The sequence below is a fragment of the Bos grunniens genome, chromosome 14 (genome assembly GCF_055505025.1).
Source record: "Bos grunniens cultivar Pamir isolate PY7600 chromosome 14, Bosgru_T2T1.0, whole genome shotgun sequence".
Lineage (NCBI taxonomy): Eukaryota > Metazoa > Chordata > Mammalia > Artiodactyla > Bovidae > Bos > Bos grunniens.
This window is the reverse complement of record NC_141178.1, coordinates 80,809,285-80,837,253: the sequence shown is the minus strand read 5'-3', so window position 1 is coordinate 80,837,253 and position 27,969 is coordinate 80,809,285. Positions and strand designations below refer to the sequence as shown.

The window sequence follows — 27,969 nt, the reverse complement described above, 5'->3', positions numbered from 1 at the left end:
GGTTCATCTGCCGTATTTTAGAGTCCACAAGTCAGTCCATCATATGGTGTGTCCTTCTCCGACTTGCTTCACTCAGTATGATAAGCTCTAGTTGCATCCATGTTGCTGTCAATGGCGTCATTTCGTTCTTTTTGTGGTTGGATAGTATTCCATCGTGCATACGTGCCACATCTTTGTCCACTCTGTTGATGGACATCCAGGTTGTCTCCATGTCCGACTGTTGTGTATACTGCCACTATGAACAAGGGTGCATTTATGTTTTTTTTAAATATTTGGCTGCGTCGGGTCTCAGCTGTGGCTCGTGGGCTTAGCTGTTCTGTGGCATGTGGGATCTTAGTTCCCCGACCAGGGATCAAACCCATATCCCCCGCATTGCAAAGTGGCTTCTTAACCAGTAGACCACCAGGGAAGTCCTGCATGTATCTTTTTGAATTATAGTTTTCTCTGGAAATATGCCCAGGAGTGGGATGGCTGGATCATACAGTGATTCTGTTTAGTTCTTTAAGGGGCCTTCATGCTGTTTTCCACAGTGGCTGCACCAACTTACACCCCCACCAGCAGTGTGGGAGGGCTCCCCTTCCTCCACACCCTCGCCAGCATTTATTTGTCGACTTTTGAGTGATGTCCATTCTGACTGCTGTAAGGTGCTACCTCATTGTCACTCTGATTTGAATTTCTCTGATAATTTGTGATGTTGAGCAGTCCTGTACTATTTTAAAGAAGCCCCCCCCACAAGTTAACATTGGCTAAAGTACAGAAACTGGAAGCAGTGTTAGTACATGAGAATTTATTCCTGATGAGGTGAAAATACCTGGCTGCACGTGGATGGGAATTCAGTAATTTATGTGGATTTCTGACGGGCTTTTACTCTGGTTTTTCATATGTGTACAATGCCAGAATTCCACCTTCAGCCCTCTGCTGCTGGTCTCGTCGTCCCCCTAGAAGTCAGGGGAACACACCTTCCCCAGAAGGACGGACTGGGACGATTCAGCCACCTGGCTCTTCTCTGCACCACAGTCTCAAAACAATCCAGAACATGATCAGATCTTCCAAACTATTTGGGTTCTATGCGACCCAGCCAGAGGCTGGGCCACAGCTCTCAACCGGGAGTCATTGCAGACGCCTCGGAAGCCTGGCTGTGTCCTGGGGGCCTGACAGAGACCTCGCTCACAAGGTCTGGCAGGATGTCTAACCGGGTTCCCCAAACCTAGGGCAGAGGGCGTGGCAGCCAGCCTCCTGTGGTGGAGCGCACCGTGCGTCCACAGGGGACAGCTGGGGCCTGACGCAGCGCTCCCTCCACGCCCAGCAGCCAAGCCGAAACAGGGACGAAAGCTCAGTGTTACAGTAAAATTGTACAAAAGGTCTTTTGCTAGTATGATTATCTTCAGTTAAATAATAAGGCACTGTCTACATATACATTACACTCTGTGCACCCAGGATCCGGATGCAGCAGAAATGGACACGTGTGTCCGGTAAGGGTTTGTTTGTACTGTTTTAGATAGAATGTTGATCTTTGGTATAAAAAAGCGTCTCTTTTCATTATAAAAACACTGCATTTGTTAAAAAGAAAAAACACAGAGCCTGTCTCAGCCCCATGCAGACAGCCTCACCTCAGTGCTGTCCCCTCCCTGGGCAGGTTCTGCCACCTGCTCTGACGGGCAACAGCAAGGGCAGGTGCAAACCTACTCAACCTCAACATGGTCATTTAAAAGCAGCCCTTCTTGTGAGCTTTGCTGGAAACAAGAGGTCAGCATGCGGCCGCCGGGCTCCTGTAAGCCTGGTGTCTGGTGAGTGAGTGAGGGAAGTGGGCGGGAAAGCATGGCCAGAGACCAGCGGTCTGCAGCTCATGGGTGCTTTGACTCAACGGCTCCCGGCTGGCCTGGTGCTGGCCCAGGGCATAGATTCTGGAACCATCCAGACAGCACGGGAGGGCTTCTCGGCAGAGGCTGCCTGAGAAACCCCACCCCCTGCCGAAACGGTCCAGTTTCATCAGCCAACGTCCAGGAGGGGAAGTGTGACAATGGCGGTCAGAGAGCCCAGGAGGCCCTGCAGTGGGCCGCCCCCAACGCTGGGTGGACGGCCCCATCCGGCTCGGACTGCCTCCCCTGGGAAGCACCAGCAGCTGGCCGAAAGCGCGTCCCTGGCTCACAGGGCACACACCCCCTCGGTCACTCGACCTTCCAGATGGCGATCTTCCCCTCCTCAGGGCCAGCGCCGCTCAGCACGTATCTGTCCTCCGCGGAGCACAGTGTCTTCACCGTGTCCGCGTGGGCCACCAGCTCCTTCTCCACCGTCCTCCTCTCCGCATCCATCACATAGATCTTCCCCTTCAGCTGCCCCTGCGACAGCCCCGTGGTGCCTACCCAGATCTGCCAGGAGAAGTGGGCATCGCATGTGTAGCCCAGCTGGGAGGCGTGTGGGGCCCCTGGGCAGGCAGCAAGGGGCACCCCCAGGCCCGCATCCTCTCACCTGCTTCTTCACCCTGATCATGCAGTTGATCTCAGAGCAGTCCTGGAGGTGGATCCTCTGCGGGGGCTGGGCTAGGTCCTGCAGGCTCCAGACATAGACATCGGGGTACCCAGCACAGGCCGCCCAGAGCTGCTCCTGCTAAAGTGAAACGGGTCAGGGCGAGCACAGTGGCAGTCCCAGGGCTCAGGGGCACTAGCCCAGCCCAACGCGCCAGAGTACCTCAGGCATGAGCTGGAATCCCAGGAAGGAGGTGCCTGTCTCTTTAAAGCTCCCAGTGATCTTCAGCTTTTGACAAGAAGATCCATTCATGTTCACCATCAGGATGCTGTCTCCAGTGCCTGCAGGACCGAAGAGCAGGATGAGGGGCGGGCACAGTGAACGTGAAGCACAGGGACGAAAGGGCCATGAGGGATCGGGGTGACCGGCAGACCACAGCCCCTTCCCCACATCTGAGTGCGGCATGAGACACTCTAACTGTAGCCGCCGTGTTACAGGCCTAGACAGCATGTTAAAAAGCAGAGACATTACTTTGCCAACAAAGGTCCATCTAGTCAAAGCTATGGTTTTTCCAGTGGTCATGTATGGATGTGAGAGTTGGACTGTAAAGAAAGCTGAGCACAGAAAAATTGATGCTTTTGAACTCTGGTGTTGAAGAAGACTCTTGAGAGTCCCTTGGACTTCAAGGAGAGCCAACCAGTCCATCCTAAAGGAAATCAGTCCTGAATATTCACTGGAAAGACTGATACTGAAGCTGAAACTCCAATACTTTGGCCACCCGATGAGAAGAACTGACTCACTGGAAAAGACCCTGATGCTGGGAAAGATTGACGGCGGGAGGAGAAGGGGATAACAGAGGATGAAATGATTGGATGGCATCACTGACTCGATGGACATGAGTTTGAGCAAACTCTAGGAGTTGGTGATGGACAGGGAGGCCTGGCGGGCTGCAGTCCACAGGGTCGCAGAGTCAGACATGACTGAGTGGCTGAACTGAACCTCCACATGGTGCTTTCTCGTCTTCCCTCAGAGACCCTTGGGCGGTTAGCACTACCGACGAGGAAGTGGGTGGAATTCCTCCTGCCATGGTTATTTGCAGCCACGCCATGTGCTACCCCCGTGGGTAAAGATCAGAGCTCTAGGTAATGGTTCCCAGCCTTGTGGGACACATCTCTCTGTTGAAGCTCCTCTCTGCTTCTATTAATCACTCAAGCAAACCAAGTCTCCACATCATGAGAGCTACAGGTCATGAAAATTATCCAGCAGCGACGTCATCAGATCAAGGCTCCAGGGGAGACAGAGTCAGGTTCAAGATAAGGTGAGGAGCTGCAGGGCTGTCCTCTCAGGGTTTTTATTGCCTGCTCCCTCTGCCTCCCACCCTTCATGAAGCCACAGGGACAGGAGGACGCAGCCCCGCCCCACGGGCAGCACCATCTGGTTGCAGAGGGACGAGGTGCAAGCCCCCAAAACGGCTCCGGCTTCCTGTCACAGTGGGTGGACTCCAACTCCTGAGGACTTGGCAGTGCTCAGGACTCGGGAGCTCAGCTGGGTTCTCAGTCACAGGAGGTGAGAGCCTCTCCTTCCTGCCCGAGACCTAATAGAAACCCCAGCATCCCTCTAGGAAGGCTTTCATCCCGAGATGCCATCGTCCACTCGGCCTAATTAAGAAGGTCCTTTCAGATGCTTCAACTTGTTAGGAATGCCAGGGCAGCAGGACATCCTGCCAAGAGGTGCTAATGCCCCCAGGGACCCCCCCTGCTTAGTGCCAACCAGCACGCTCACTGCCCACCAACACTGCAGAGGGCGGCAGGCAGACTTCACAGCCACCCAGCCTATGTGAGCGTGCAGGGGCCTGCTGCACATGGAGCAGGGGGTGGGGCCACAGATGCGGGTGAACTGATCACCGGCCTCAAGGTGCCCAGCCCATCAGGGCCGCCTTCTGGGGTAACTGTCAGTGACCTTCACAGTCACTGACGCTCCAAGGCCCACGTTCTGCCTCTAGCATCTCCCAGCTGCCAGCCTGCTCTCCAGGGGAAAGATGATGGCATTTCCACTTCACTTTTCAGAGGAGCAGAGAGACTGAGGTGCCAGGGACCAGCCCAAAGTGACCAGTCTTGTGTGACGACCCCAGATCTGACACTGAATGCACACAGAGGCTGCAGCCTGGACTACACATGCCTCTCCCGGTGCCCACCTCCGACCACAGGGAGCAGGACCGGGTCACTCCCTCCCAGTAACCGCTGGAGCCGCGTCCTGTAAGGGGCGCTCAGGCCTGCGGGGGGTGGTGGTGCTACAGCAGATGCAGACTTAGGGGAGGCGCAGAGGGTCCGAGACACTGGCCAGACCAGAGAGGGAAGGCGGGGCCCCCAGGCCCGCCTCACCCGGGCCTGTGGGGGAGTCAGAGGCGTCGCCCGGTCCCTCCACACTCACACCCTTTCAGGCTGTACCTCGGTGCCCACAGACCGCATCGGCTGAGTGATCGAGGTTTTAGCTTGTTAACCTTGCTTAAAGACTTGGAACAGCACCTCACAGGAAACGCTGCTCTTTACCCAAAGAAACCCTGCTTTTCTCTTGTGCTTTTCTCATAGTTAAATAGGAAAACTACTTACTGTACTCATTAACTTGAAAACTATGAGGAATTCCACCCTGAAAACGAGGTTTTTTATCCTTATTCTAATCTGTTATATCCCTCCCCGTATTTAACAGGGACCTTTTAGTCCCAAATGCATCCATGAATGAACACACACGTCTGACAGTCACCGGAGACCAACCAAAGCTGAAGGATATAGTCTTGGGAAGAACAAAACTCAGTGAGCAGCACAGTTCCGGGGGTTCCCCTCAATTCAAGAAAGTAAGCCGCAAGCAAGATCAGCACAAAGCCCTTCACACCCAAGCACACTATTCCAAGTCCTGCAAACCAGAGACAGGACCCTAAAAGCAGCCACTGACCCCAGACGTACTCTGTTCCGCAGAACAGTGGGAACGACGGCCGACTGCTCATCAGGAGCAAGAAGAGCTGCGAGACGATGGAACGGCATTTCTAATGTGCAGGGAAACTACACCTGGACCCCGTTTACAGCAGACACAGGCCACTGGAAATCCGAAGGCTAAGAGGCAGTGTGACGCAAGACAGAAACCTGAATTTTAAGGGACGAAGCTTACCAGAAATGATAAATATATGGACAAAAGTAAATTTTTTTCTTAATTTTTTTGCAAGACCATTGAGAACTTAGGCAAAGTTTTCTAAAATATGAAGTTTATCACAATCATAGCAACAAAATATGGCGTTTAACAACAACAGGAAGGGGAAAGAAAGGTAAATGGAATTAATTTTACTGCTGTGCACTGTGTCCATTAAACATGAAGTGGTGTAATAGTTATTGAAGGTATGTAGTGAGAAGTTAAGGTTGCATATTGAAATCCTTAGAGCCAGTGCTAAAAAGTAGAACAAAGCCTAAAAAACTAAAGAGACAATAAAGAAGATTAAATTGAATATTAAAAGCCCAAAAGGAGACAGGTAAGGAGTAACAAAAGAAGTACAGATGGGAAAATGGAGGGGAAAAAAAAAGGGTTACACCCAGCCATGACACAACTGGGCAGCTTCACTTCACTTTCCACTTTCATGCATTGGAGAAGGAAATGGCAACCCACTCAGTGTTCTTGCCTGGAGAATCCCAGGGACGGGGGAGTCTGGTGGGCTGCCGTATATGGGGTCGCACAGAGTCGGACACGACTGAAGCAACAGTCCATGAGTCATCAGGGGAAACGCAACCAAAGTCACAGTGAGATACCACTTCACACCCACCAGGACAGTTATAATAAAAAATAGAGGTTTGGTGAGGACAGGGAGGAACTGGAAGCCTCATATACCACTGGTGGGGATATAAAATGACGTGGCAGCTTCAGAAAAGACGACAGTTTCTCAGGTGGTGAAACATGGTTAACCCAGGTCCACCCACGGGGGGACCAGTGACCGAGCTGTAGCATCCACACAGTGGAACGAACGCACTGTCGCTCCTCAAACACCGTGGATCAGTTCAGTTCAGTTCGGTTCAGTCCTGTCCGACTCTTTGCGACCCCATGAATCGCAGCACGCCAGGCCTCCCTGTCCATCACCAACTCCTGGAGTTCACTCAAACTGATGATGAACCCTAAAAACATCACCTTGCCTGTCCTAAGCAGATGAAAACAACGCACGCTGTAGAGCCCATCTGCAGCAAGTTCAGGAACCGGGAAAACAAACCCACGGGAGAATTCAGAACAGGCGTTTCCCTGGAGAGGGGCTCGGCGGGACCAGCGGCCCTGGTGGAAGCGTTCTGTGCCTCCCGTGTCAGGTGTTTCGTGGTGTGCGCTTTCAACACACGGTGAACTACACACACACTGCATCTCATCACGGGTAAAACAAGCTTCGATTTAAAAAGTATCCATGACCACGATCCGTGGTATCTGGCACACGCTAGCGAAGCCTTCAAAGTGCAGGCCACCTTTGTGCTGTGACGTCCTTAACTACAGAAGCCACGCCTCAGGCGTCTGCACCTCCCCATCACAACCCGCCCCCCTCGGCGAAGTGCCTGCTTAGGACCACACACAGAGGATGGGGCCAGGAGGGCTGCGGGAGGAGCGGCCATGGCCCCAAGGGCTCAGGCCATGGCCCCAAGGGCTCAGCAGAGCAGGAGGGAGGCGCACTGGGAGGGGAGGGGCACCGGGAGGAGGAGGGAGCACAGGGAGGGGAGGGGCAAGGGAGGGGTGGGGCACTGGGAGGAGGAGGGCAGAGGGAGGGAGGCAGCAGGAAGGGGAGGGGCATGGGAGGGGGTGGGACACTGGGAGGAGGAGGGGACACAGGGAGGGGAGGGGCAGCGAGAGGGGGCGGGGCAGCGGGAGGGGAGGGGCACTGGGAGGGGGAGAGGCACGGGCAGGAAGGGGCACGGGAGGGGGTGGGGCAGCAGAAGGAGGAGGGGAAACAGGGAGGGGGAGGGGCAGTGAGAGGGGGAGGGGTCACAGGGAGGGGAGGGGCACTGGGAAGGGGAGGGGCACTGGGAAGGGGAGGGGCACGGGAGTGGGTGGGGCAGCGGGCAGCTGCACACTCCTGAGGGATGTGGGGACCAGATGCCCAAAGAAGGAACCTGCATTCTGAAGCCCCAGTTGGAATGCGAAGCGGAAGAAAGGGCCTGGCCTCTTCCTGGCCTGGTGGGGGCAGGGGCCAGGGCCGGGGCACTTACAGCACCAGAGGCGGCCGCCGTGCAGTCTGATGGCCGAGAGCCCTCCACCGGGCACCTGGAACCTGCTGGTCACCCGCAGGGAGCTTGCGTTCCACGCCAGGACAGTCCCGTCGGTGCTGCACGAGTACACGGTGCTGGGGGGTGAACACACACACACACTCAACTGCGGTCCCAAGGAGACCACATGACGGTGATGATGACGCTGATGATGGAAAGTTGGCCCTTCCATCCAGAAAGAACAAAGCTGCCACCAGGCACAGCACCCACGACCCGCCCAAGGGGACGTCAGGGTGGTGGGCGTAAGCTCAGTGCCCACGCCTGCCCCCAGCACCTCCCAGTATGGTTCGCCATCCCTCCATCAGGGACTGTGAGCAGAACCTCACTAAAATCTACCTCCCCCAGCAAGGGGCCAGAAACCCAGTGCTCCCTGCACCCCTGCACACGTGAGGTCAAGGGTCAGCAGGGCTCAGGGACTGGCAGCTGCAGGGGGCGGGCTCAGCTAGTGCTGTGTGTGCCCTTCACCTTCTGATGGCGTGTCACCTTCAACTGAGGACACATGGCACCCCTGAAACTCGGGGGACAGGAGGGTGGGGGTGGCTCCAAGGGAGCCATCAAAAAGGAACCACGGTCACTGTGTCCACTTGCTCCCAGGCCACAGCGGGAAGCGGGCTCCGCCTCAGTGCCCCCACCCCTCACCTGCTGTGTGCCAGGCCCTGATCCAGGCCCAGGCCACAGCGAGAGGACAGATGGGGGCTGCCCTCAGGGCCTGACAATCTCAGTGAAGTAAGGACAGTGAGGAATGAGGTGAGGTTCAACAGCTGACGGGCTGAACTGTGGTCCCGAAGAAAGATATGTTGATGCCCTTACCCTCCCGCACTTCAAATGCCACCTTAGTTCACAGCAGCGTCTTCACAGAAGTAGTTAAATGACGCTAAGAGGGTGGATCCTAATCCAGCTACTAACCAGCGTCCTGATAAGAAGGGCACAGCTGGACACAGGCACAAGGGGGTCCCATGCGAAAACGGAGGACTTTGGTGATGCCTCCACAGGCCAAGGACAGCAGGCCAACCCCAGAGCCAGGGAACGGGCCGGGAGGCCAGGGGCCCGCTGTGTGCCCACCATGCTCACCCCGGAGGGCATCTTCTCTGACCATGTCTTCAGATCACTTCTCTGTACCCACAACCAGAGCCACACAGGGATGTCCCCTGGCTCGCCTGCCAGACCTGCTTCGCTCCACCTGCCCAGCCCAGGCCCTGCCAGCCGTCACCCACGGCCACCAGGACCCTGCCGTCTGGGACCCCGACCGGCCCACGAGCCAGGCAGCGCCCCACCCAGTAAAGCCCACCGCACCTGGGCGCCTGCACCCCGTCCTGCACAGCCAGGCCTGTGATGCTGGAGCGGTGGTCAGTGAGCTGCTTGTTGCAGGACATGCTGTGGACATTAATGATGTAGATGACCGAGTCCTCCGAGCCGACCCACACCTGGCTCTGCTCCGCCATCACCATGCAGTTCTGTCGAGCCAAGGAGACAGCAGCGCGGTCAGAGGCTCGTGTGTCCTGCGCTGAGCTGCTGCTCCTGGGGACCCACAGGCTCAGGTTCCCGCTGGCCTCAGGTCACACCACTGTCACGCGATCAACACGTCATCACTGATGTGCGTTTCTGTTTAAGGACACCTTTGATCCTTGAACGACACAGGTCCAAACTGCGTCCACACCTTCTCCATAAGGCTCTTCAGCTCTACACTAGGGCACCATTTTAAACAGCAAAATCACACACACACACAAAGCACAAAAACGAGAAAGACGTGGTGCTAAATAGGCCGTGACAAGGACACCTGTGCGCAGTCTGAGCTGACCCCAGAGGCAGAGTCGCCTCGCCCGGCCTCGGATAGACCCTGCACTCAGCTCCCGGGCCCTGGCCACGAGCACGACGGGACAACCACGAAAGCTCCATCAGTGTTTGTTCTGGGGCCACAAACCAATGAGCGATGAGGCAAATCTGCAAACAGTGATGACTGACTGCACACTGGCAAGAAACGACACCGCCCGCGCTCCTGCTGCTGGAGACAGCGCTCAGGGATGCCGGCGTGGCAAGAACGACAACAGCCATCTGTAGAGTTTCCGAAATTAGAAATTAAGGGCCAAAACGCTGAAGAGTTATAAAAGCCACGTAAACGTGTGAACCGTAAGTGTGTCTGCTGGTACGTCTCAACCAACCCGACTGCCTCCCTAAAAATTTCCTGAGCTGGTGTCGGACTTCATGACGCTAGCAACTTTTTACTGAAACTGAACAGATGTCTCAGGTTTTCAAATATAAGAATAACAGTTACATCATGTTGGAGGGGCTGAGGCTAGATCTAATACAGTAAATCATTATCAATGGTGGTTACTGTTACTTTATCTAGTGGTTACCATTACTTATCTGGTGTTTAACTTTTACTTATCGTTGCCACATGAAAGAGCTTATAAAAACCGATAGTTTCAATTTTACTAATAAGTATTCTCGAAAGATGCTACTTTGCTAATTTCAGAATTATTTAAAAAAGCCCTTTCTTTTGTGGCATCTACCAGAGGATTATTATAATTTTAGTAAAATGTCTTTCTTTAGTGGCCCAAGGATATCTCAGATAAACCACTTTGAACGTCAAATTTCAGAGAAGGCAGCATTTTCTAGAGATAATTGCCCAAGTTACTGCCTTGTCAAATGATACAAAATGTCCCTATGAAACTAGTGGGAAGATATTTTCACATAATTTGTTAACTTTCTGCTTTAATTAAATGTTCAATTCAGTCGCTCAGTCGTGTCCGACTCTTTGTGACCCCATGAATCGCAGCACGCCAGGCCTCCCTGTCCATCACCAACTCCCGGAGTTCACTCAGACTCACGTCCATCGAGTCAGTGATGCCATCCAGCCATCTCATCCTCTGTCGTCCCCTTCTCCTGCCCCCAATCCCTCCCAGCATCAGAGTCTTTTCCAATGAGTCAACTTTTCGCATGAGGTGGCCAAAGTACTGGAATTTCAGCTTTAGCATCATTCCTTCCAAAGAAATCCCAGGGCTGATCTCCTTCAGAATGGACTGGCTGGATCTCCTTGCAGTCCAAGGGACTCTAAAGAGTCTTCTCCAACACCACAGTAATGTTACCTGGCCTAATTGGTGATCAATAGAGATTGATACAAAGTGCAATTTGATTTCATTTTCAGGAGGATTTTAAAGTTATTCTGTTATTAAACAGTCTTTGAAATACTTGTAACTAAGAACTTGTAACAGGAAAAAATTAAATTTTAGAGTAAGAATGATGTCCTTAATTTTTCCTTCTTGTTTTTTGTTTGATCTAAAGCATTATTAGACTTCTATAAATATTTTGCTCTAATGTGTCTTGGATCCCGTTCCTTTATCATCCGAAGCTCATTACTTGAACGTGGAGGGGGATGGTTTTTAGCAGCTTTAAGAATGATCCCCACCCTTTGGCAACATGGACTTGAATCACAGTGTTTCTGTCTCACCCCAGTTTTGGAAGCATAGACCGTGCCACAGATTGTCCCCTTGTTTTTAGATGATGGAACGTGACCATCAAAGTGGAGATAAGCTGAACACTTAGGTATGCAGACTTCACTTCACCTTGCTTTTCACATGGAAAAAAAAAAGTTGTTTCATGTTAAAGGAGTTGGCATGAAAATTTTCCTAGCAAGACCCCTTGGGACAGTGGCTTCTTTTGTACCCTCTGAGGGTCTTGAACAGGATGAAGCCCACCAGAGAGCAGGTGTGACAGCATTTTGAACAGCAGGGTAGTGTCACCAAAGACACTTGAACCCCACCAGAAAGAAAGCACCGATCACCCCTCTCCTGGAAACACCAGAATTCACAAGGCCCGTTCCTGGTGTGGTTGTGTTAGGCCCTGGGGAATGTGGGTGACATCACACAGAAACAGATGATTTTCAAAGAGCCGTAAGGGGCCTTGAGAAACCTCCAAAAACCAGTGGGCTGATCCTGGTAGCACTGACGGCTACAGACCTAACACTGACCCTGGGTTTCTAGCGGGTGGGGTGAGGTGGTTTTTTGCATGAAATTAAAAGACGCTTGCTCCTTGGAAGAAAAGCTATGACCAACCTAGATAGCATATTAAAAAGCAGAGACGTTACTTTGCCAACTAAGGTCTGTCTATTCAAAGCTATGGTTTTTCCAGTGGTCGTGTATGGATGTGAGAGTTGGACTATAAAGAAAGCTGAGTGCTGAAGATGCTTTTGAACTGTGGTGTTGGAGAAGATGTTTGACAGTCCCTTGGACTGCAAGGAGATCCAACCAGTCCATCCTAAAGGAAATCAGTCCTAAATATTCATTGGAAGGACTGATGCTGAAGCTGAAACTCCAATACTTTGGCCACCTGATGTGAAGAACTGACTCATCTGAAAAGACCCTGATACTGGGAAAGATTGAAGGCGGGAGGAGAAGGGGACAACAGAGGATGAGATGGTTGGATGGTATCACCGACTCAACGGACATGAGTTTTAGTAAACTCTGGGAGTTGGTGACGGACAGGGAAGCCTGGAGTGCTAAAGTCCATGGGGTCACAAAGAGTCGGACTCGACTGAGCCATTGACCTGGACTGAACTTTCTTTTAATACAGTAAAGCTGACTAAGTTATCAGTCTAAAAGCTCAAACAATTCAGGTTTCTCAAGCACGCGATAACTGTAATATGATGCAAATTTTATTTAAGTGGTTCTCAGTCTCAACCCCAAATATGTTAAAATAATTCCAGTGTCCACTTTTGGTGACTGGAAATGGAAATGTGAAAATACCACCCTGCCCTTGACAGGACTGAAACCCAGTTTTATAATAGTTTTCAGAGTGTGGGAGTGGTTAAATCCATTATCTGCTCACTTAAATAAGACTATTTAAGTGAAAGAACAGGTTTACATTCAATTTAAAAGCTCGAGATAAATGAAAACCCCTCAGGCTTCCTTGGTGGCTCAGTGATAAAGACTCTGCCTGCGAATGCAGGAGACACAGGTTCGATCCCTGATCCGGGAAGATCCCACATGCTGTGGAGCGGCTAGGCCCATGTGCCACAACTGCTGAGCCTGTGCCCTGGTGCCCGGGAATCACAGCTCCTGAAGCCTCAATGTTCTAGAACCTGTGCTCCCCAACAGGAGAAGCCACTGCAGTGAGAAGCACCGAGACTAGAGAGCGGCCCCTGCTCACCACACCTACAGAAAAGCCCGCACAGCGACAGAGACACACACAGCCCAAAGTAGACAGACAGAAACACAAAGCTCTTAAAAAAGGAAAGCCCTGACCCCAACTCAACAGGACTCAGTGATCACGCCGTGGGGTTCAAGCATCCGCTGCCTATGCAGGTGGACATGTTCGCGACTTAACCCAGAAGCTGATGAAAACTGTCCACACTGGACAGCACACTTTACTCACCAGCTTAGAAGTGCCCACTCTAAAGCAGTGCTGGTGAATCGTCCAGGAGGAAGCGTCAAATACGATCACCTTGCCCTCGTTCAGTGCGCACCATAATTTGGGGTGAGCATCCTCCACTTTTTCTGCTGGGTCAAGATGCCCTGAAGAGGAAAGCAACCCGACATGTTGAAAGAAAACCCCCCTGCTGCATCAGCACGGGATTCGTGATTTGTGCCAAGACTCAGGTCCTGCTCAGTGCCAGGTGCCACCCTGGGTGCCCAGGCTCCAAAGGTGAGCACAGCCTGAACCACCAAGCCCCTTGGAGCTCAGCGTAGCGGACCGGCTGGTTCAGCCAGAGAATAACACACACAGAGCCCTCCCCCAGGCAGGATGGCAGGAGGCCTGAGCGTTCTCTTGGGGGCAGTGCTTCAGGCAGTGGGGAGGGGGCTCAGGGACAGGGGGAGGGTCTGCGGCCCCCCCGCAACGAGCACAGCGGGCTCCTGCTGTCTCCACGTGGCCACCGCACTGAGCACCACTGGTCTTTCCCGTCGTGGCCGCTCTGACTCCAGAAGATTTTGCTTTTTCACTTGTGGTTTGTCTGCATGTCCCTGGCGCTCATGAGGCTGCTGGCTTTAGTCGGGTGTCTGGATCTCCTCCGTGGGGAAGTGTTTAGGCCTCCTGCCCGCTTCTGAATCGGGCTCTTACTCTCCTTGACTTGTAGCCGCCCTTTAAATACCACCGACTTCAAACATCCCAAGTCAAGTCTATCCTCTTACGGACATCCTTTCCAAGTCTGCGACCATCACTTTCACGCACTTGAAAGTTTCTTTAAAAAATCCTTTATATGGTCAAATTCGCCAACCTGTTCCTTTACGGCCCGTAGTTTTTACGTGCTTTGTGACTTGTGTCCTTATCTTAAGGTCACGATTATCATCTATATTATCATCTCCAGGCTTCATTTGCTTATGTTTGCTTTTGCCTTTCATGTTCAGATCTTCATCCTTGGAGCTGATGGCTATGTGTGATCTGAGGTGTGCTTAAGCTCCATCTTCTCCACATGGACCCACAGTGTCCCAGCACGTCCTACAATGGAGACTGTCTTTCCCCCACCCCTGCTCTAGCACCACCTCAGTCCTAGTCCAAGAAGTGTGAATCTGCCAGTCTTTCTGGGGTGTTCATGCCTTGGTCTCCTGGCCCTGTTGGGGTGATCTGCCCACTGAGATGCTGTCTGCAGTCCCCCAGAGCCCGAGATGCTCCAAAGCCAGGCTCAGTGCCCGGGTCCTGGCTCCCTGGCTCCCAGAGTTCTCGGAGGGGTTGACTGGTGTTCCCCTGGTCCCTGACCGGTGGGAACAGCCAGCCGTGTCATCAGACGTGCGCATCAGCCCAGGAGGGGCCGTCATCCCATCCCAGTGACAACAAGCTCGCCCCGACCAAAGATGTGCGTGCAGGGGCTTTATCCGCTGGACGTGAGGACGGCGAGGCTGAATGGGGACTCAGCCATGCACGGCCCCTTGTGGCCTCCGAGTCCACAGAGCAGCTGCACCTGGTCACCCAGAGTTCTGCCTCCAACGGCAGAAAACCCCCTGGGCCTGTCCACCCTCATCCTTCCACTGCCCTTCCACTTCAGTGCTGACCTTGAACACAAGTCTCAGCTCCCAGATTGCTGAAAAGAACAGCAGCGACACAAACATGGCCCTGCTGGACAGCTAGGGAGCCGTAACCAGTGTCCCGTGATGAAGCACAACGGAAAAGAACATGAAGAAGGATGTGTATACGCGTTGACTGGATCACCTCGCCACACAGCAGAAATGAACACAATGCTGTAAATCAGGTAGACATCAATAAAGCCACAAAACCCCGCAGCCACACAGCCGGGCTCGGCCTCACCTGGGGTGTAGAGCAGCACGTCGACGGCTCGTGGGGTGGTCTCCCCCTCCGAGGGGTTGATCTTGTGTTTCAGGGTTTCCGAGGTCGTCTTCGGAACGGCCATGGGCACTGAAACGCAGACACGTGGGGGTCAGGTCCCCAGACTCCAGGACATACTCACACACGCTGCTTCCCTTAGAATATTAGTCCCAGGGTAAAGCCGGGATTTGCGAAGATGAAGCTCTCTTTAAACTGGACATAAGTAAAGCCAAGCGTTTCAGCCAGAGGGTGAGTGTCTGCCAAGGTCTCACACTGCCTGTCATCTAAACACAGCTGTCAGGCTAAATGATCTAACACTCAGCTGTTAGGGATGCTCCAGCAGGGAGAAGCCCTTGAATACTTCATCAATCCAAGCCACGAGCAGCTTCTCACGCTGGCCCGTGGCGCTGCTGCCACGGGGGAGTCCTGTGCACTGCAAAAGCTTCAGCAGCACTCCGGGCCTCACCTGGTCAGTGCCAGTAACAACGCCCGCCCCCTACCCTCTGACACACACACGACAGGTATCTCCAGTGCTTGCCAAGTGCCTCCCTCCAGGGACGGGGTGCAAACTTCAGAAAGTTTCATTTTTAGACCTTCCATCACGAATGGCCCACAAGCTATCACTGAAGCCCGGGATCACGTATCGCTGCCTCGTTACGCTTCACACAGAGCAAACGGTCCTTGATTGGGAACAAGGGATCCGGGACCCTGAGCTTGGGGGACCGCCCCTGCAGTGTGGGATCAAGAGTGAGTGTCATGTGCTGGGTCCCTCCGTGGAGACTGCGGACGCGGTGTCCAGAGTGAGAAGCCTTTTCTGCAAACTCTTGACAAAGATCGGGCTTGAGCATGGAGTGGTCGCCACAGCTCGAGTATAGTGTGTATGTGATTTGGGTCCTAATTAAAGGGGAGAAAAAACCCTGCCATCAACATCTGGCTCCAGGACTGTTGACAAGAGCTCCTCCGAGTCCCTCCAGCAACTGGAGCATCCTGGCTGCTCCCCGAGAGTGGGGTCCTGGGATGTGGCAGCAGTTGGGGGGTGGGTTCCAAGGATACAGGAGAGGGGCTCCTGGCACCAGGAAGCACCAGTGATGTCACGGTTAGTGAAAGACACGGCAAAGAGCAAATCGCCCCGAGGGCAATGAACACAAAACCGGGGTTTGTTTCCGCTTATTCTGGGATGACATTTTAAACAGACTCTTCCTGGCTATTGACTCAAGAGGAATAAAAACATGTCCAAATAAAAACTTGTACAGGAAATATTCATAGACGTGCTGTGTGCAACAGGCAGGAAGCAGGGAACCTCAAACGGTCAATGGAGGGAGGGATAAACTATACTGTATCCACCCAGCGGAGTACATTCAGCCACAAGAGGGATGAAGCAGTGACCCTGCCACACGGACGCACTCTGGAGCGCGACACCACATGAAGGACGCCAGACACGCGGGACAGCTACTGCTGTGAGCTCACGTGTAGGACGAGCTCTGACTAGGCAGAAACGGGGCATAGCCCCAGCGACAGGAAGTAGGTTCAGGGTTGCTCAGCAGCTGAGAGGCAGCTGCGAAACGTATGGGGCTTCTCACTGGGGTGAGGAAAATGTTTGAAACCCACTGTGCCCACGGCTGTAAAGCTCTGGATACACTCAAACCAGTAAGGTGTACGCTGTGAAAGAGAATGGTGTGTGAACTATATCTCAATAAGACTGCTACGTTTTTTAAAATGCATACAAGCAAAACTAGTTGTCATCCGAAAAACATCCCTACAGGACTTCCCTGGTGGTACAGTGGATAGGAATGCAGGGGTCACAGGCTCAACCCCTGGTCAGGACTATCCCATGTGTCCCAGAGCACCTAAGCCTGGGAGCCACAGCTACTGAGCCTGCGCGCTGCAGCTACTGAAGCCCGCACGCCCTAGGGCCTGCGCTGCACAGAGCCGCCACCACCGAGAAGCCCGCCCGCCGCAGCAGTCGTCCCTGCTCGCCACAACTGGAGAACACCCGCACCGCAGCAAAGACCCAGCACGGCAAAATAATTTTTTAAAAATCCCTACAACGTGCTCGTCTGTGTTTCATGAATTAGCTTCACGGGGTGGGGTTAATCGAGCACGTGTGACTTCCCGCACGCAGCACGGCTGACAGAGTAAGTGGTCCTCTAGAGTCTCTGCTTCTTTACGCAAAGCGCAGGACAGCTGCTTTTAGGAGATCATTTAAAAGTGGACACAAAACAGAAGTAGCTAAAAACGTGGCATAAACCTATTCTTATCTTCTCACTATTTCCTGGACTTGAAAAATCTTCTAAAAATAAAAACCTGAGCTAACCACTGACCTCTATGGCTTCAGAGAATTCCTAGGGGCAAGGAACTGACCGAATCAAGGGGGAAAAGTGAGACGGCCGTCGGGGGTCTCCCCACGCCCGAGCGGTGTGGTCCAGCAGTCAAGGACAGCCACGCACGGGGGTCCCTGCGGCTCTGCAGCGGGCGTGTCTGATCACAGAGCTCCAGAGACTGCGACGGCGATTCTGTGAGCCACTCAACGGAAACCCCGTTGTGGTGTCATTGGTAATTCAGATTCAGGACCAACACCGAACGGGGTAAAGTGGACTGTTACTCAGACAGTGAAATGCTGAGGTGCCTCAGTGTGCATCCTGAGGAGCAGAGAGCTCCAGGGGATGGCCAAGTGAGAAAAGGAAAGACGCAGAGGGCGGTGTGGTGTTCAAAAGGGAAAAGTGCAGAATAAAGAAGTTCGAGACATGTGGGTTGGTTCCAGCTGATAAGACAAAAGGCAACCAGATAAAAACCTTACTTTCATTCTTCATCCTATCAAAGTAGGACAACTTGGAGGCCGCATAGATGGCTCCCGGTGACTGCAGCGTGCCTACGACCGCGTCCATCAAGAGAATGTGGGTCAGCGCCTGCTGTACGTACTGGGGGTCCTGTGGGAGGCACAGTCATCTCAGCACAGCGTCTCTGAAATCATGGCCCGCTAAGACTCTGTCCCATTACACACAGCAATGCTTTTAAAAATGTGTGGTTTTCAAAGCCACCTGCAGAGTTTAAACTTGGATTTCATGTCACATACTTATGCTCTCTTAGTTGAGACAAATACTGGTTGTCTCCACCCCTTCCTCAAAATAGTTGGATTAATCCTCCCACTTACTAGCCTATGAAATTACCCAGCCCATAAAAGCTAACAACCAAAGAACTGATGCTCTTGAACTGTGGTGTTAGAGAAGACTCTTGAGAGTCCCTTGGACCACAAGGAGATGAAACCAGTCAATCCTCAAGGAAATCAATCCTGAATATTCATTGGAAGGACTGATGCTGAAGCTAACGTGCCAATACCTTGGTCACCCAATGTGAAGAGCCAGCTGGAAAAGACCCTGATGCTGGGAAAGATAGACGGTGGGAGGAGAAGGGCATAACAGAGGATGAGGTGATTGGATGGCATCATTTGACTCAACGCACATGAGTTTGAGCAAACTCCGGGAGACAGTGATGACAGGGAAGCCTGGTGTGCTGCGGTCCACGGGGCTGCAAAGAGTCAGACACAACTTACCAACTGAACAACAACAACTCACTACCAACAAAGCGAGTGGAGGGGATGGAATTCCAGCTGAGCTACTTCAAATCCTGAAAGATGATGCTGTGAAAGTGCTGCACTCAGTATGCCAGCAAATACGGAAAACTCAGCAATGGCCACAGGACTGGAAAAGGTCAGTTTTCATTCCAATCCCAAAGAAAAGCAATACCAAAGAATGCTCAAACTACCACAAAATTGCACTCATTTCACATGCTAGCAAAGTAATGCTCAAAATTCTCTAAGGCAGGCTTCAACAGTACGTGAACCGTGAACTTCCAGATGTTCAAGCTGGATTTAGAAAAGCCAGAGGAACCAGAGATCAAATTGCCAACATTTGTTGGATCATCAAAAAAGGAAGAGAGTTCCAGAAAAACATCTGCTTTATTGACTATGCCAAAGCCTTTGACTGTGTGGATCACAACAAACTGTGGAAAATTCTTAAAGAGATGGGAATACCAGACCACCTCACCTGCCTCTTGATCTGTATGCAGGTCAAGAAGCAACAGTTAGAACTGGACATGGAACAACAGACTGCTTCCAAATTGGCAAAGGAGTACATCAAGGCTGTATATTGTCACCCTGCTTATTTAACTTATATGCAGAGTACATCATGAGAAATGCTGGGCTGGATGAAGCACAAGCTGGAATCAAGATTGCCAGGAGAAATATCAATAACCTCAGATATGCAGATGACACCACCTGTATGGCAGAAAGCGAAGAACTAAAAAGCCTCTTGATGAAAGTGAAAGAAGAGAGTGAAAAAGTTGGTTTAAAACTCAACATTCAGAAAACTAAGATCATGGCATCTGGTCCTATCACTTCATGGGAAATAGATGGGCAAACAGTGGAAATGGTGACAGACTTTAATTTGGGGGCTCCAAAATCACTGCAGATGGTGACTGCAGCCGTGAAATTGAGAGATACTTGCTCCTTGGTAGAAAAGTTATGACCCACCTAGACAGCATATTAAAAAGCAGAGACACTACTTTGCCGACAAAGGTCCGTCTAGTCAAGGCTATGGTTTTTCCAGTGGTCATGTATGGATGTGAGAGTTGGACAATAAAGAAAAGTTGGACAATAAAGAAAGCAATTGATGCTTTTGAACTGTGGTGTTGGGGGAAATTCTTGAGAGTCCCTTGGACAACAAGGAGATCCAACCAGTCCATCCTAAAGGAAATCAGTCCTGAATATTCATTGGAACGACTGATGGGAAGCTCCAATACTGTGGCCACCTGATGCGAAGAAGTGACTCACTGGGAAAGACCCTGATGCTGGGAAAGATTGAAGGCAGGAGGAGAAAGGGACGACAGAGGATGAGATGGCTGGATGGCATCGCTGACTCGATGGACACGGGTTTGAGTAAACTCCGGGAGCTGGTGATGGACGGGGAGGCCCAGCGTGCTGCAGCCCCTGTGCGGCCGTCCCGGGCGCCTGCAGCCGTGGTCCACTTTGTTGCTGTTGTTCGGTCGCTCAGTCTTGTCCACTCTTCGCGACCCCATGGGCTGCAGCCCACCAGGCTCCTCTGTCCATGGAATTTTCCAGGCAAGAGTACTGCAGTGGGTTACCATTTCCTTCTCCAAGCTTCCCGGCCCAGGGATCAAACCCACATCTCCTGCATTGGCAGGCAGTTTTCACCATGGAGCCACCTGCGTTGTGCTAAATAACCAAGTGGGCGTAAAATCAGAGAGTCCAAAAGTCACAGAACATTGGAATCTTAGGACCTAGTCCTCCCTTTCCTATTTTAAACAGAAGCCTCCTTCCACTTCCTTGATCTCAGGCTCTTCCAGGGACAGAACGTCCATCACAGAGGGCAGCTCTTCCACCCTGGACGTACGTTCCCCTCAAGTTTGCCCCTGGGTGGGCTGCCGCCCCGACCTGCGTCTCCCCGGTGACCAGTGAGCTGCAGCTCTCGAGAACCTTAGAAACTGCTCCCCATATGAGTTCCCAATTTGGACCCTTTGCTCACTCTGTTGTGGGTTTCCTGTCTCATCTTGCCATTCGGACAAGACAAACATTGCCCCTCATGTCTTACCTCTGTCCAGGGTACCCTTCGTGACTAGGAAATCTTAACTTGCTGCAATCAAAGCCATCAGTCTGGCCCAAAGTCAGTGAAGCTACAAAATCCCCTGGGATTTTAAACACAGCCCTGTGGAAAGGACCTAATACACCCCCGCCCAGAACCCTGATCCCGGAAAGGGAAAGAGGTGAGAGTCGAGCTCACGCCTGCCAGAGTCCAGCCCCGACGCTGCCCTCCTGGGTGCCACCTGGAGCAGAGGAGGCGGAATGCAGAGGCCAAGCCCAGGTCCACACATACCACCCCGCGGGCTGGCCCGTGTTTGCCCCCAGGGCCTCGCACCGAGTCACGCAGAGCACAGCCTCCTCAGTGCCTCTGACGAGACGCTGTGCCTGGGCCCTGTGCTAAGCATCACCGAGAGACGGGAGCCGCGGGTGAGAACGGACCTTGTGGTCGTCGGCCAGCTTCCTCCCGGCCCACATCTCCTTCACCATCAGGTGCCAGAGGTCACACTCCGTCTTTAGGTTAGCTTCAAAGACTTCTTTCTTGGACGTCGTTTTGATTTTTAAAGTGGGAATTCTCAGGAGCAGAAAAGTGGCCATGGTGCTTCTGACATCCTGCAGAGGCAGCGAGAGAGGAGGGAAAGTGAAATGACGGCCTGGGGTGAACAGCAGCTGCGAGTGGGGCGGGCCCACGGCTGGCGGCCCCAGGCCTGGCCTCACCTCTATGTTCCTGAAGGTGGAGATCTCCACGTAGCCTGGCCGCCCCTCCGTGAGAAGGAACAGGCGCTTCTGGGTCATGGCGATCTTGCCCACCCCGCGATTTGTCTTGACGGAGCGCGACAGCTTGTACACACACTCACTTTTGTCCAGCTGCTCCATCACCGACAAAGGCAGGCTGACCTCCTGCGCCTCTGCTTCTGCCTCCTTCCAGCAGTTGTAGAAATCTTTGAATGTTTCTGGGTCAATCTGTTTCTCGTGTCCTTAGTTTCATAAAGATAAAAAGAGGTTCTTAAAGCCACGCACACCAGGACGCTGCGCATTACCCACAGGAGGCAGCAGGTGGCGCCAGCACCCAAGTCTACCTGGACAGGACCCACCTGGGAAAGAGTCCCCGTCTCACCCAGTTCCCCGGGTGGGCACCTGATCTGGGCTGAGTCTGTCTGTCCTCCTAGCCCCTACCTAGGCAGGCAGTCTCAGTGCCTCCCGGGGCGCCGGGTGGGGACCCTGGGACAAGGATAGAGTGCTGTGTCACCTCTGGAACTGGTGGGCAGCCGTCCTGGGGCCAGTCCGAGGGTGTAGCTGGCACTACAGATCCTCGGACCCTCCCGCAGTGCTGGATCAAGCCTGGCCTGAAGCCTTGATCTTTATCTCCATACTCTAGTTACGTGAACAAATGCATCATTATTTCTAAGCATGATGATCTTAATTGATTCAGTAACCTTCCCAAACGTCCAGTATTCAGGGGCTCTAGAGCTGGAGAAAGACCCAAGTCCAAACTCCAGCTTCACTGATATTCCGCAGTGTGATCACAGGCAAGATACGGAGCGAATCTGCTTCCCTATCTATAACACGGAGCTGGGACCACCCCCAGCTCCCACTCAGCTGCTGCGAAAAATGGCTCGTCTGAATTCTGACGCTTCCCCGTGTCTGGCTCCTGTGGCTCTATTCCATGTCGTGGACCCGTCTGCCCTCCATCCTTAGCGGGCCCCTCACACCCTGCACAGGGAGTGCCCCCCAGCAGGCCTGCTTCACTTCATTCCCAGGGTGAGGCTCCCCGTGTTCATGAGGCCGACTCCTCCAAGGTCAGGCCCCTCCTCCGGTCACGCTCTAGCCTCCCAGCACAGTGACAACGTGCGGTAACATGCCTCTGTACACACTGGTCTGCAGTGCCCAGACCAGAAAACTCCTACCCATCCTTCAAAACCCAGATACAGGGCCCATGGGCAGCCTTCCTGGACAAGGCGGTCATCCTGGCTGGACACCCCCTGAGCTGGCATGCTCTTTCCTCACAGCATCTAATAACACTTCCTGTGCTCTACCCTCCACACAGGCCCAACCACCGTGGGACCCTGTCACAGGGAGTCTGAGGCCTGGAAGAAAAAGCCCTGCTGGCTGGTGGGCAGGTGCCAGGCAGATGGCCCCACCAACGCTGTGCTGCTCTATGTGTTCGTGGGTCTGTATGATCCGCTGGGCTCCTGCTCCTCATGCAGGAACCTTCCCATCCCAGCCATGGGTCCCCATGTCAGAGGGAGGGATCATCACACCGTGAGCAGGTCCCCCAGGACCGATGTCACCAAGCTTCCCCAGACCCTCCACCTCTCTCGGCCAGCTGCTGGGTCCGTCAGCAGGTAAAGCCCCCACCCATGAGGCTTTCTGGAAGGCAAAGGTGGCTCAGACAGTAAAGAATCCACCTTCAGTGTAGGAGACCCAGGTTTGATCCCTGGGTCGGGAAGATCCCCTGGAGGAGGGCATGGCAACCCACTCCAGCATTCTGGCCTGGAGAATCCCATAGACAAAGGAGCCTGGCGGGCTCCACAACTGAGTGACCCCCACACACACGAGGCTCTCCCTGGCTGGCAGGGTGCCCCCGGCCGCGGGCATCCTCCTACCTACAGTCAGCGCCTCGAACAGCCGGTGTATGATGACGGTGTCCTTCACGATGCCCGACTCCTGCACCCTCTTCACGAAATCGTCCAGCTGCATGTGCTTCTTGGGCAGCTCGAAGTTCTTGACGCGGTCGTCGGCCTTGGGGACGTCCGCGGGCCTGTCCATGACCTCGCTGATGAGCCGGCGCAGCTCAGGCATGCGCTCAGCCTGCGTGCGCTCGGGTGCCGACAGGGACTCCACGGTCGTCTGGACGAGGTCGGTGGGGAAGACACGCACATCGGTCTTGTACAGGCTCTGGAAATCCAGCAGAGCATCCAGCAGCTGGCCCTGCATCAGCTGCACCAGCCCCCTCAGGTAGAAGTACCTGGCCAGCAGCACCGAGTTCTCGGGGGCCAGCGAGCCCATGGCTTTACTCAGCTGGGCCACGCAGTCCGCGTAGAATGCCTGCACGCACTGGGCCACCAGCGGGAAGTGGATTTCTGGGATCTTGAAGGTGTGTGTCGACTTGGGGGGCACGTCCAGAACTGGGGGTGAAGGGGAAGTGAGTGGTAAGCGCAGACCTTAGAGGCGACGCGCATTCCCGCCCCAGCACTCTGCTGTTTCTGGGCCCTGGGTGCAGCATGGAGCAGGAACCAGGTGTATCTTCCAGGAAGTTCCACGAACCCCGTGCTGAGGGGGGCCCCAGCGGCCTCCCGTGGCACCCTGAGAGTATGGCATTATTTTATTTGCTAAAACTGCTGATGGCTAAATTGAAACACGTGATGCTGAGTCTTCACTGGAGGATTAAGCTAATGACCTAGGCTGAGCCGTAGCTGCCGGGCAGGCAGGCCCTGTTAAGCAGCCGCTTCTTTTACCTCAGCAGCAGCTCCATGCGTGGGTGCTGTTGCCACGCTCATCTCACAGGTGCGGGGGCCGAGGTTTCCACTGGTCCCCCGCACCAGCTGCTGAACGTCACGCCTAACCAGCTGTGTGTCACACCAGTGCCTTCCACAACCTCACCCCCATGGCTCCCAGGCAGCGCCAGTGGACAAGGCCAGGCCACAGGATGTAGCTCACCCCAAGGAGGTGGGGTCTCAGTGACAAAGCCTGGAGGATGGCGGAGGAGCCTGGGGGAGGGGCAGAGGGAGCGGAACATCTGCCTACAGCGCGCGGGCCCAGTGCAGAGCGTGGAGCCCCACGATGCTCTACGAGAGAGGGCGTGCAGGCCCAGAGAGGCAGAGCGACCTGCCCAGGGTCACACAGCCGGCAGCAGCTGCGCGGGGGACTCAGACCCACCAGGGCCCTCCAGAAACTTGCTCGTTTGCACACACAGCCCCTCCCGGCATCGAGGACATGCTCCTCCCTCAGCCTCTGGCTCTCGGCAATGCACAGGAGACGCCAGCTGGTACCTGGCGCCTCCACCCACAGCACCGTCTCCCCACCACTTCTCCATCCACTGAGGATAGGCAGAGACCCCTCCCTGGGGCTGCGAGGAGAAGCCCCAAGCACCCACAAGCAGCATCACATGTGACCGGCTTCGCTGCGGCTCACGTGGGAAGGACACGTGGGCTCACACACGTCCAAACGGGTTTTACAGCAACTCACCAGCAAGGGGACCCTAAGCAGATGCTCTGCACGTGGGTGGGGATGCAGCCGCTGCCTCCCACGGCACGCCCCTCCCCCAGCGTCCACCTCCTGAGACCACAGCGCTGCTCCCCACCCCCATGGCACGGCCCTGCCCGTCACCACCCCGACCATGTCACCACACTGAACATCTCGACCAACCCCCACCGGTGTTACGCATTTCTATCGTCGGCCTTCCTTCCCGTCCATGGGGGCGGGGGCAATGGCTGCCTGTGTACCCCAACACCTAGGAAGGTCGGCAATCACTGAAGGCTTAATAGTCGCTGCACCTCGTTAGACACTGACACACATAAACATGTGTCTCCTAGGCACATGCGCATATACACGCACACCCACACATTTTCGACAGACGTGAAAACCGTGAACAGCTGTGGTCTTCAGCAGTTGGGAACCAGGTGATGGAACACGCAGACAAGAAATCATTTTCTATAATGAACATAGTTTGCAAAATAAATATTCTAAAAATATTTCAAATAATCAAACTACTAGAACCTCCCCACCGCCCCCCCCCCAAAAAAAAGCCCATTCCCTTCTCCTGGAATGAGCTGACTTCTTTCAGCAACTGGCGGCGTTAGAATCACGTGACTGGGAAAGGTCACGGAAGGGGCGTGGCCGGCGCACCTGTGTGGCTGCTCCCATACTCCGTGGTCTGTATCTTCCGAAGTGATGAGTTCCGGGGCGGCAGCTCAGGCACCGTGATGTCCTGCAGGTTGGGCATGCTGACCACCATGCGCCGGTGGGCCGTGTGCGAGGCCGAGGACTTCCGGCTGGCCATCTTCTCGATCGTGGGTCTCCTCGGACTCAGGAGCATCCCGTTTATCCTGGGTGGAAAATCCCAACATCTGACATGTACAATAATGATCCAAGAACAGGCTCAACTGGGCATTTTCCCAAGTGTGGTGACCAGTGTCCAGTATCCCCCTGTCAAGGGAGAAGTGGCGGGAGCTTGCCTGGCTCTCCCTCGTGTAGTGAAGGCTGAGTGCAGGCCACGCCCCCCAGGAGAGGTCTCACACACAGGATAAACGAGGGCCTCGTTGACGGTGATGCATGTTTGAGGAGTTCAGGAAAAGCAACACAGAGGAGGCAGGAAACGGCGAAGATGTAGGGAGAGCGTGAGAAGGAAGACGGGGAAAGAACAGCCCGAACGCAGACCCAGAGCTGCACTGTGGGCACTTCGGTGTCCCCACCCCCCAGAAACAGGGCTGCATGAGAGGAGCCAGGCCCGCCAGCCAGCTCCCTCACGTCGAAATGTCAGACTCCTCTGATTTGATTTATCGTTCATCCGTCCAGAGACAGACCCCAAGGGAGCGGCGCATCCTTCAGAACCTAACATGCACACCTGTCCTCCTCGGACTGCGTGTGGAGGTCCATCTGGGCAAAGGCGTCCATCCTTCTGCTGAGCCGGGCCTTGAGGAAGGCATGAAACATGTATGTATCCAGGACCTGGAAGAGACCCCGAGGGGCGGTCACTGCACCTGCTCCACTGTCCTTCCCCGACCCACCGAGGCCTCTGGCCAGCACGTCTAGACCCAAGTTCCCAACACAGGCAGCTTTCTTAGTTCATCAGAATCTAAAGTAAGATCCTCCTCAATCCCTCACCAACCAACCTCAAAGAATCACTCTTTACGTTTGAAAAATCACAAAATATTCGAAAGCCCAAACCACCCTGCCCCCCAGGACAACGGCAGCTGAGTCATCAATTCTGGGATCTCCTGGGGATGGCAGCCTCCCCCACATGCCCACCTCACAGCCAGCCCACCCATCCACAGACTCACACAGAACAACCTCCCAGTCAGCTCCCAGGGAGAGCGGTCATGGCCCAGCCCAGGGAAGGAGGCGGTGATGGCAAGGGCATGGAATTGTGCGGGCTGATAGGATGCGTCCAGATCCAGGCTGAGGAAGGGGCTACTGGGCCCGGGCCTTGGTCGCAACTCAGCACACTCTACACTTAAGGTGGGTGCACTGAGTTACACGTATATCACTCTAAAAAGCCAATTAAGAAAATAAGAGCTGGGCAAAGGATCAGCAGGACCCAGGCTCAAACTTCTAGAAAAGCTAAAACACAGAATAAAGTACTCACAGATGCTGGAAACCCTGATGTGAAAAGTATCTGAAGCACAGAAGAGTGCAAAGGATGGAGTACACACACGCACACACGCCCATGCGCCTCTCACCTGTTTATAAAACTGCTGGTCCCCCAGAGCTCTTGTTTTGAGAAACTCTTCACTATTGAACACTCTGTGTTCATAATTCAAGTGATTCTTTACTTCCCTGATGAAGAAAGACAGTCTAACTGTTGAAATGTTTTTGAACACATGAACAACACATTGCTGTTAGCAGAAAAACGATGGCAAGAAATACACAGTTTGAAAAGCCCTGTCTGCACAAGGATTATTGAGCCCCGAGGGTTTGGGTGTAACCTGTGGTCAGGCTATCCTGCCACTTCAATATAGCTTTCTTCCAACTGGAATGAAACTCTGGGGGCCGGCAGGAGGGAAGGGGTCTGTGTTGAGCCCCTTAGCTCCTTATTCAAAGGCAGAAGATGCGATCGTCCATAATTGTTCATACTAATAAGACTGAGTTCAGGGTGGTGACACAGGAAGGGCAGACAGACCCTGGGTATTAGCCCAGCTTGGCTGCCAGCTGGACCCCCACCAGCCACCTCCAAATCTGCATTCCGTGGGGACTTGGCCACACGACGCCCCAGATCTCACGTGATAGCTACCAACAGAATCAATAACCGCACAGAACGTATTCAGGACACAGCATGTTCAATGTTTTCCTTCTCCTGTGAGGACAGACATGACTTCATCTAGGGGAAGTCAACTTTTAGAATCATACTGTGCCTTTTTAATGAACTGAACTCAGCAAGCTTCCACGTTTATGCTCAGTTGTGTCCAACTGTGAACCCGTGAACTGTAGCCCACCGGGCTCCTCTGTCCATGGGGATTCTCCAGGCAACAACACTGGAGTGGGCTGCCGTTTCCTACTCCAGGGGATCTTCCCGACCCAGGGACTGAAGCCTTGCGCGTCCCTTACGTCTCCTGCGTTGGCAGGCAGGTTCTTTACCACTAGTGCCCCTGGGAAGTCACATTAAAAGAACAAAAGGAAGACAACGTTTCTACGACCACACAAATTATAGTGCCTTAAGCA

General features: G+C 53.7%; 1 protein-coding gene across 5 annotated transcripts in view; it reads right to left on the bottom strand.

Moving 5' to 3' along the window:
- Window positions 1-772: 772 nt before the first annotated feature.
- The window catches only part of DENND3 (DENN domain containing 3), a 50,472-nt gene continuing 23,275 nt past the window's right edge, over window positions 773-27,969 (bottom strand). For 2 of the 5 annotated variants that reach the window (XM_086337512.1, XM_086337514.1), the window contains exons 10-23: window positions 26,991-27,087; window positions 26,156-26,259; window positions 25,438-25,637; window positions 23,196-23,717; window positions 21,307-21,566; window positions 21,031-21,201; window positions 17,794-17,923; window positions 14,979-15,086; window positions 13,113-13,252; window positions 9,036-9,196; window positions 7,686-7,819; window positions 2,689-2,807; window positions 2,470-2,607; window positions 773-2,369 (exon numbers count right to left, since the gene is read on the bottom strand). In XM_086337512.1, the coding sequence (XP_086193638.1) occupies window positions 2,169-2,369; window positions 2,470-2,607; window positions 2,689-2,807; window positions 7,686-7,819; window positions 9,036-9,196; window positions 13,113-13,252; window positions 14,979-15,086; window positions 17,794-17,923; window positions 21,031-21,201; window positions 21,307-21,566; window positions 23,196-23,717; window positions 25,438-25,637; window positions 26,156-26,259; window positions 26,991-27,087 (2,485 nt within the window). In that variant the 3' untranslated portion in view covers window positions 773-2,168. Of the gene's footprint in view, window positions 2,370-2,469; window positions 2,608-2,688; window positions 2,808-7,685; window positions 7,820-9,035; window positions 9,197-13,112; window positions 13,253-14,978; window positions 15,087-17,793; window positions 17,924-21,030; window positions 21,202-21,306; window positions 21,567-23,195; window positions 23,718-25,437; window positions 25,638-26,155; window positions 26,260-26,990; window positions 27,088-27,969 lie in introns of those variants that run through there. The other 3 variants (XM_086337513.1, XR_015141167.1, XR_015141168.1) reach the window with 3 other exon arrangements.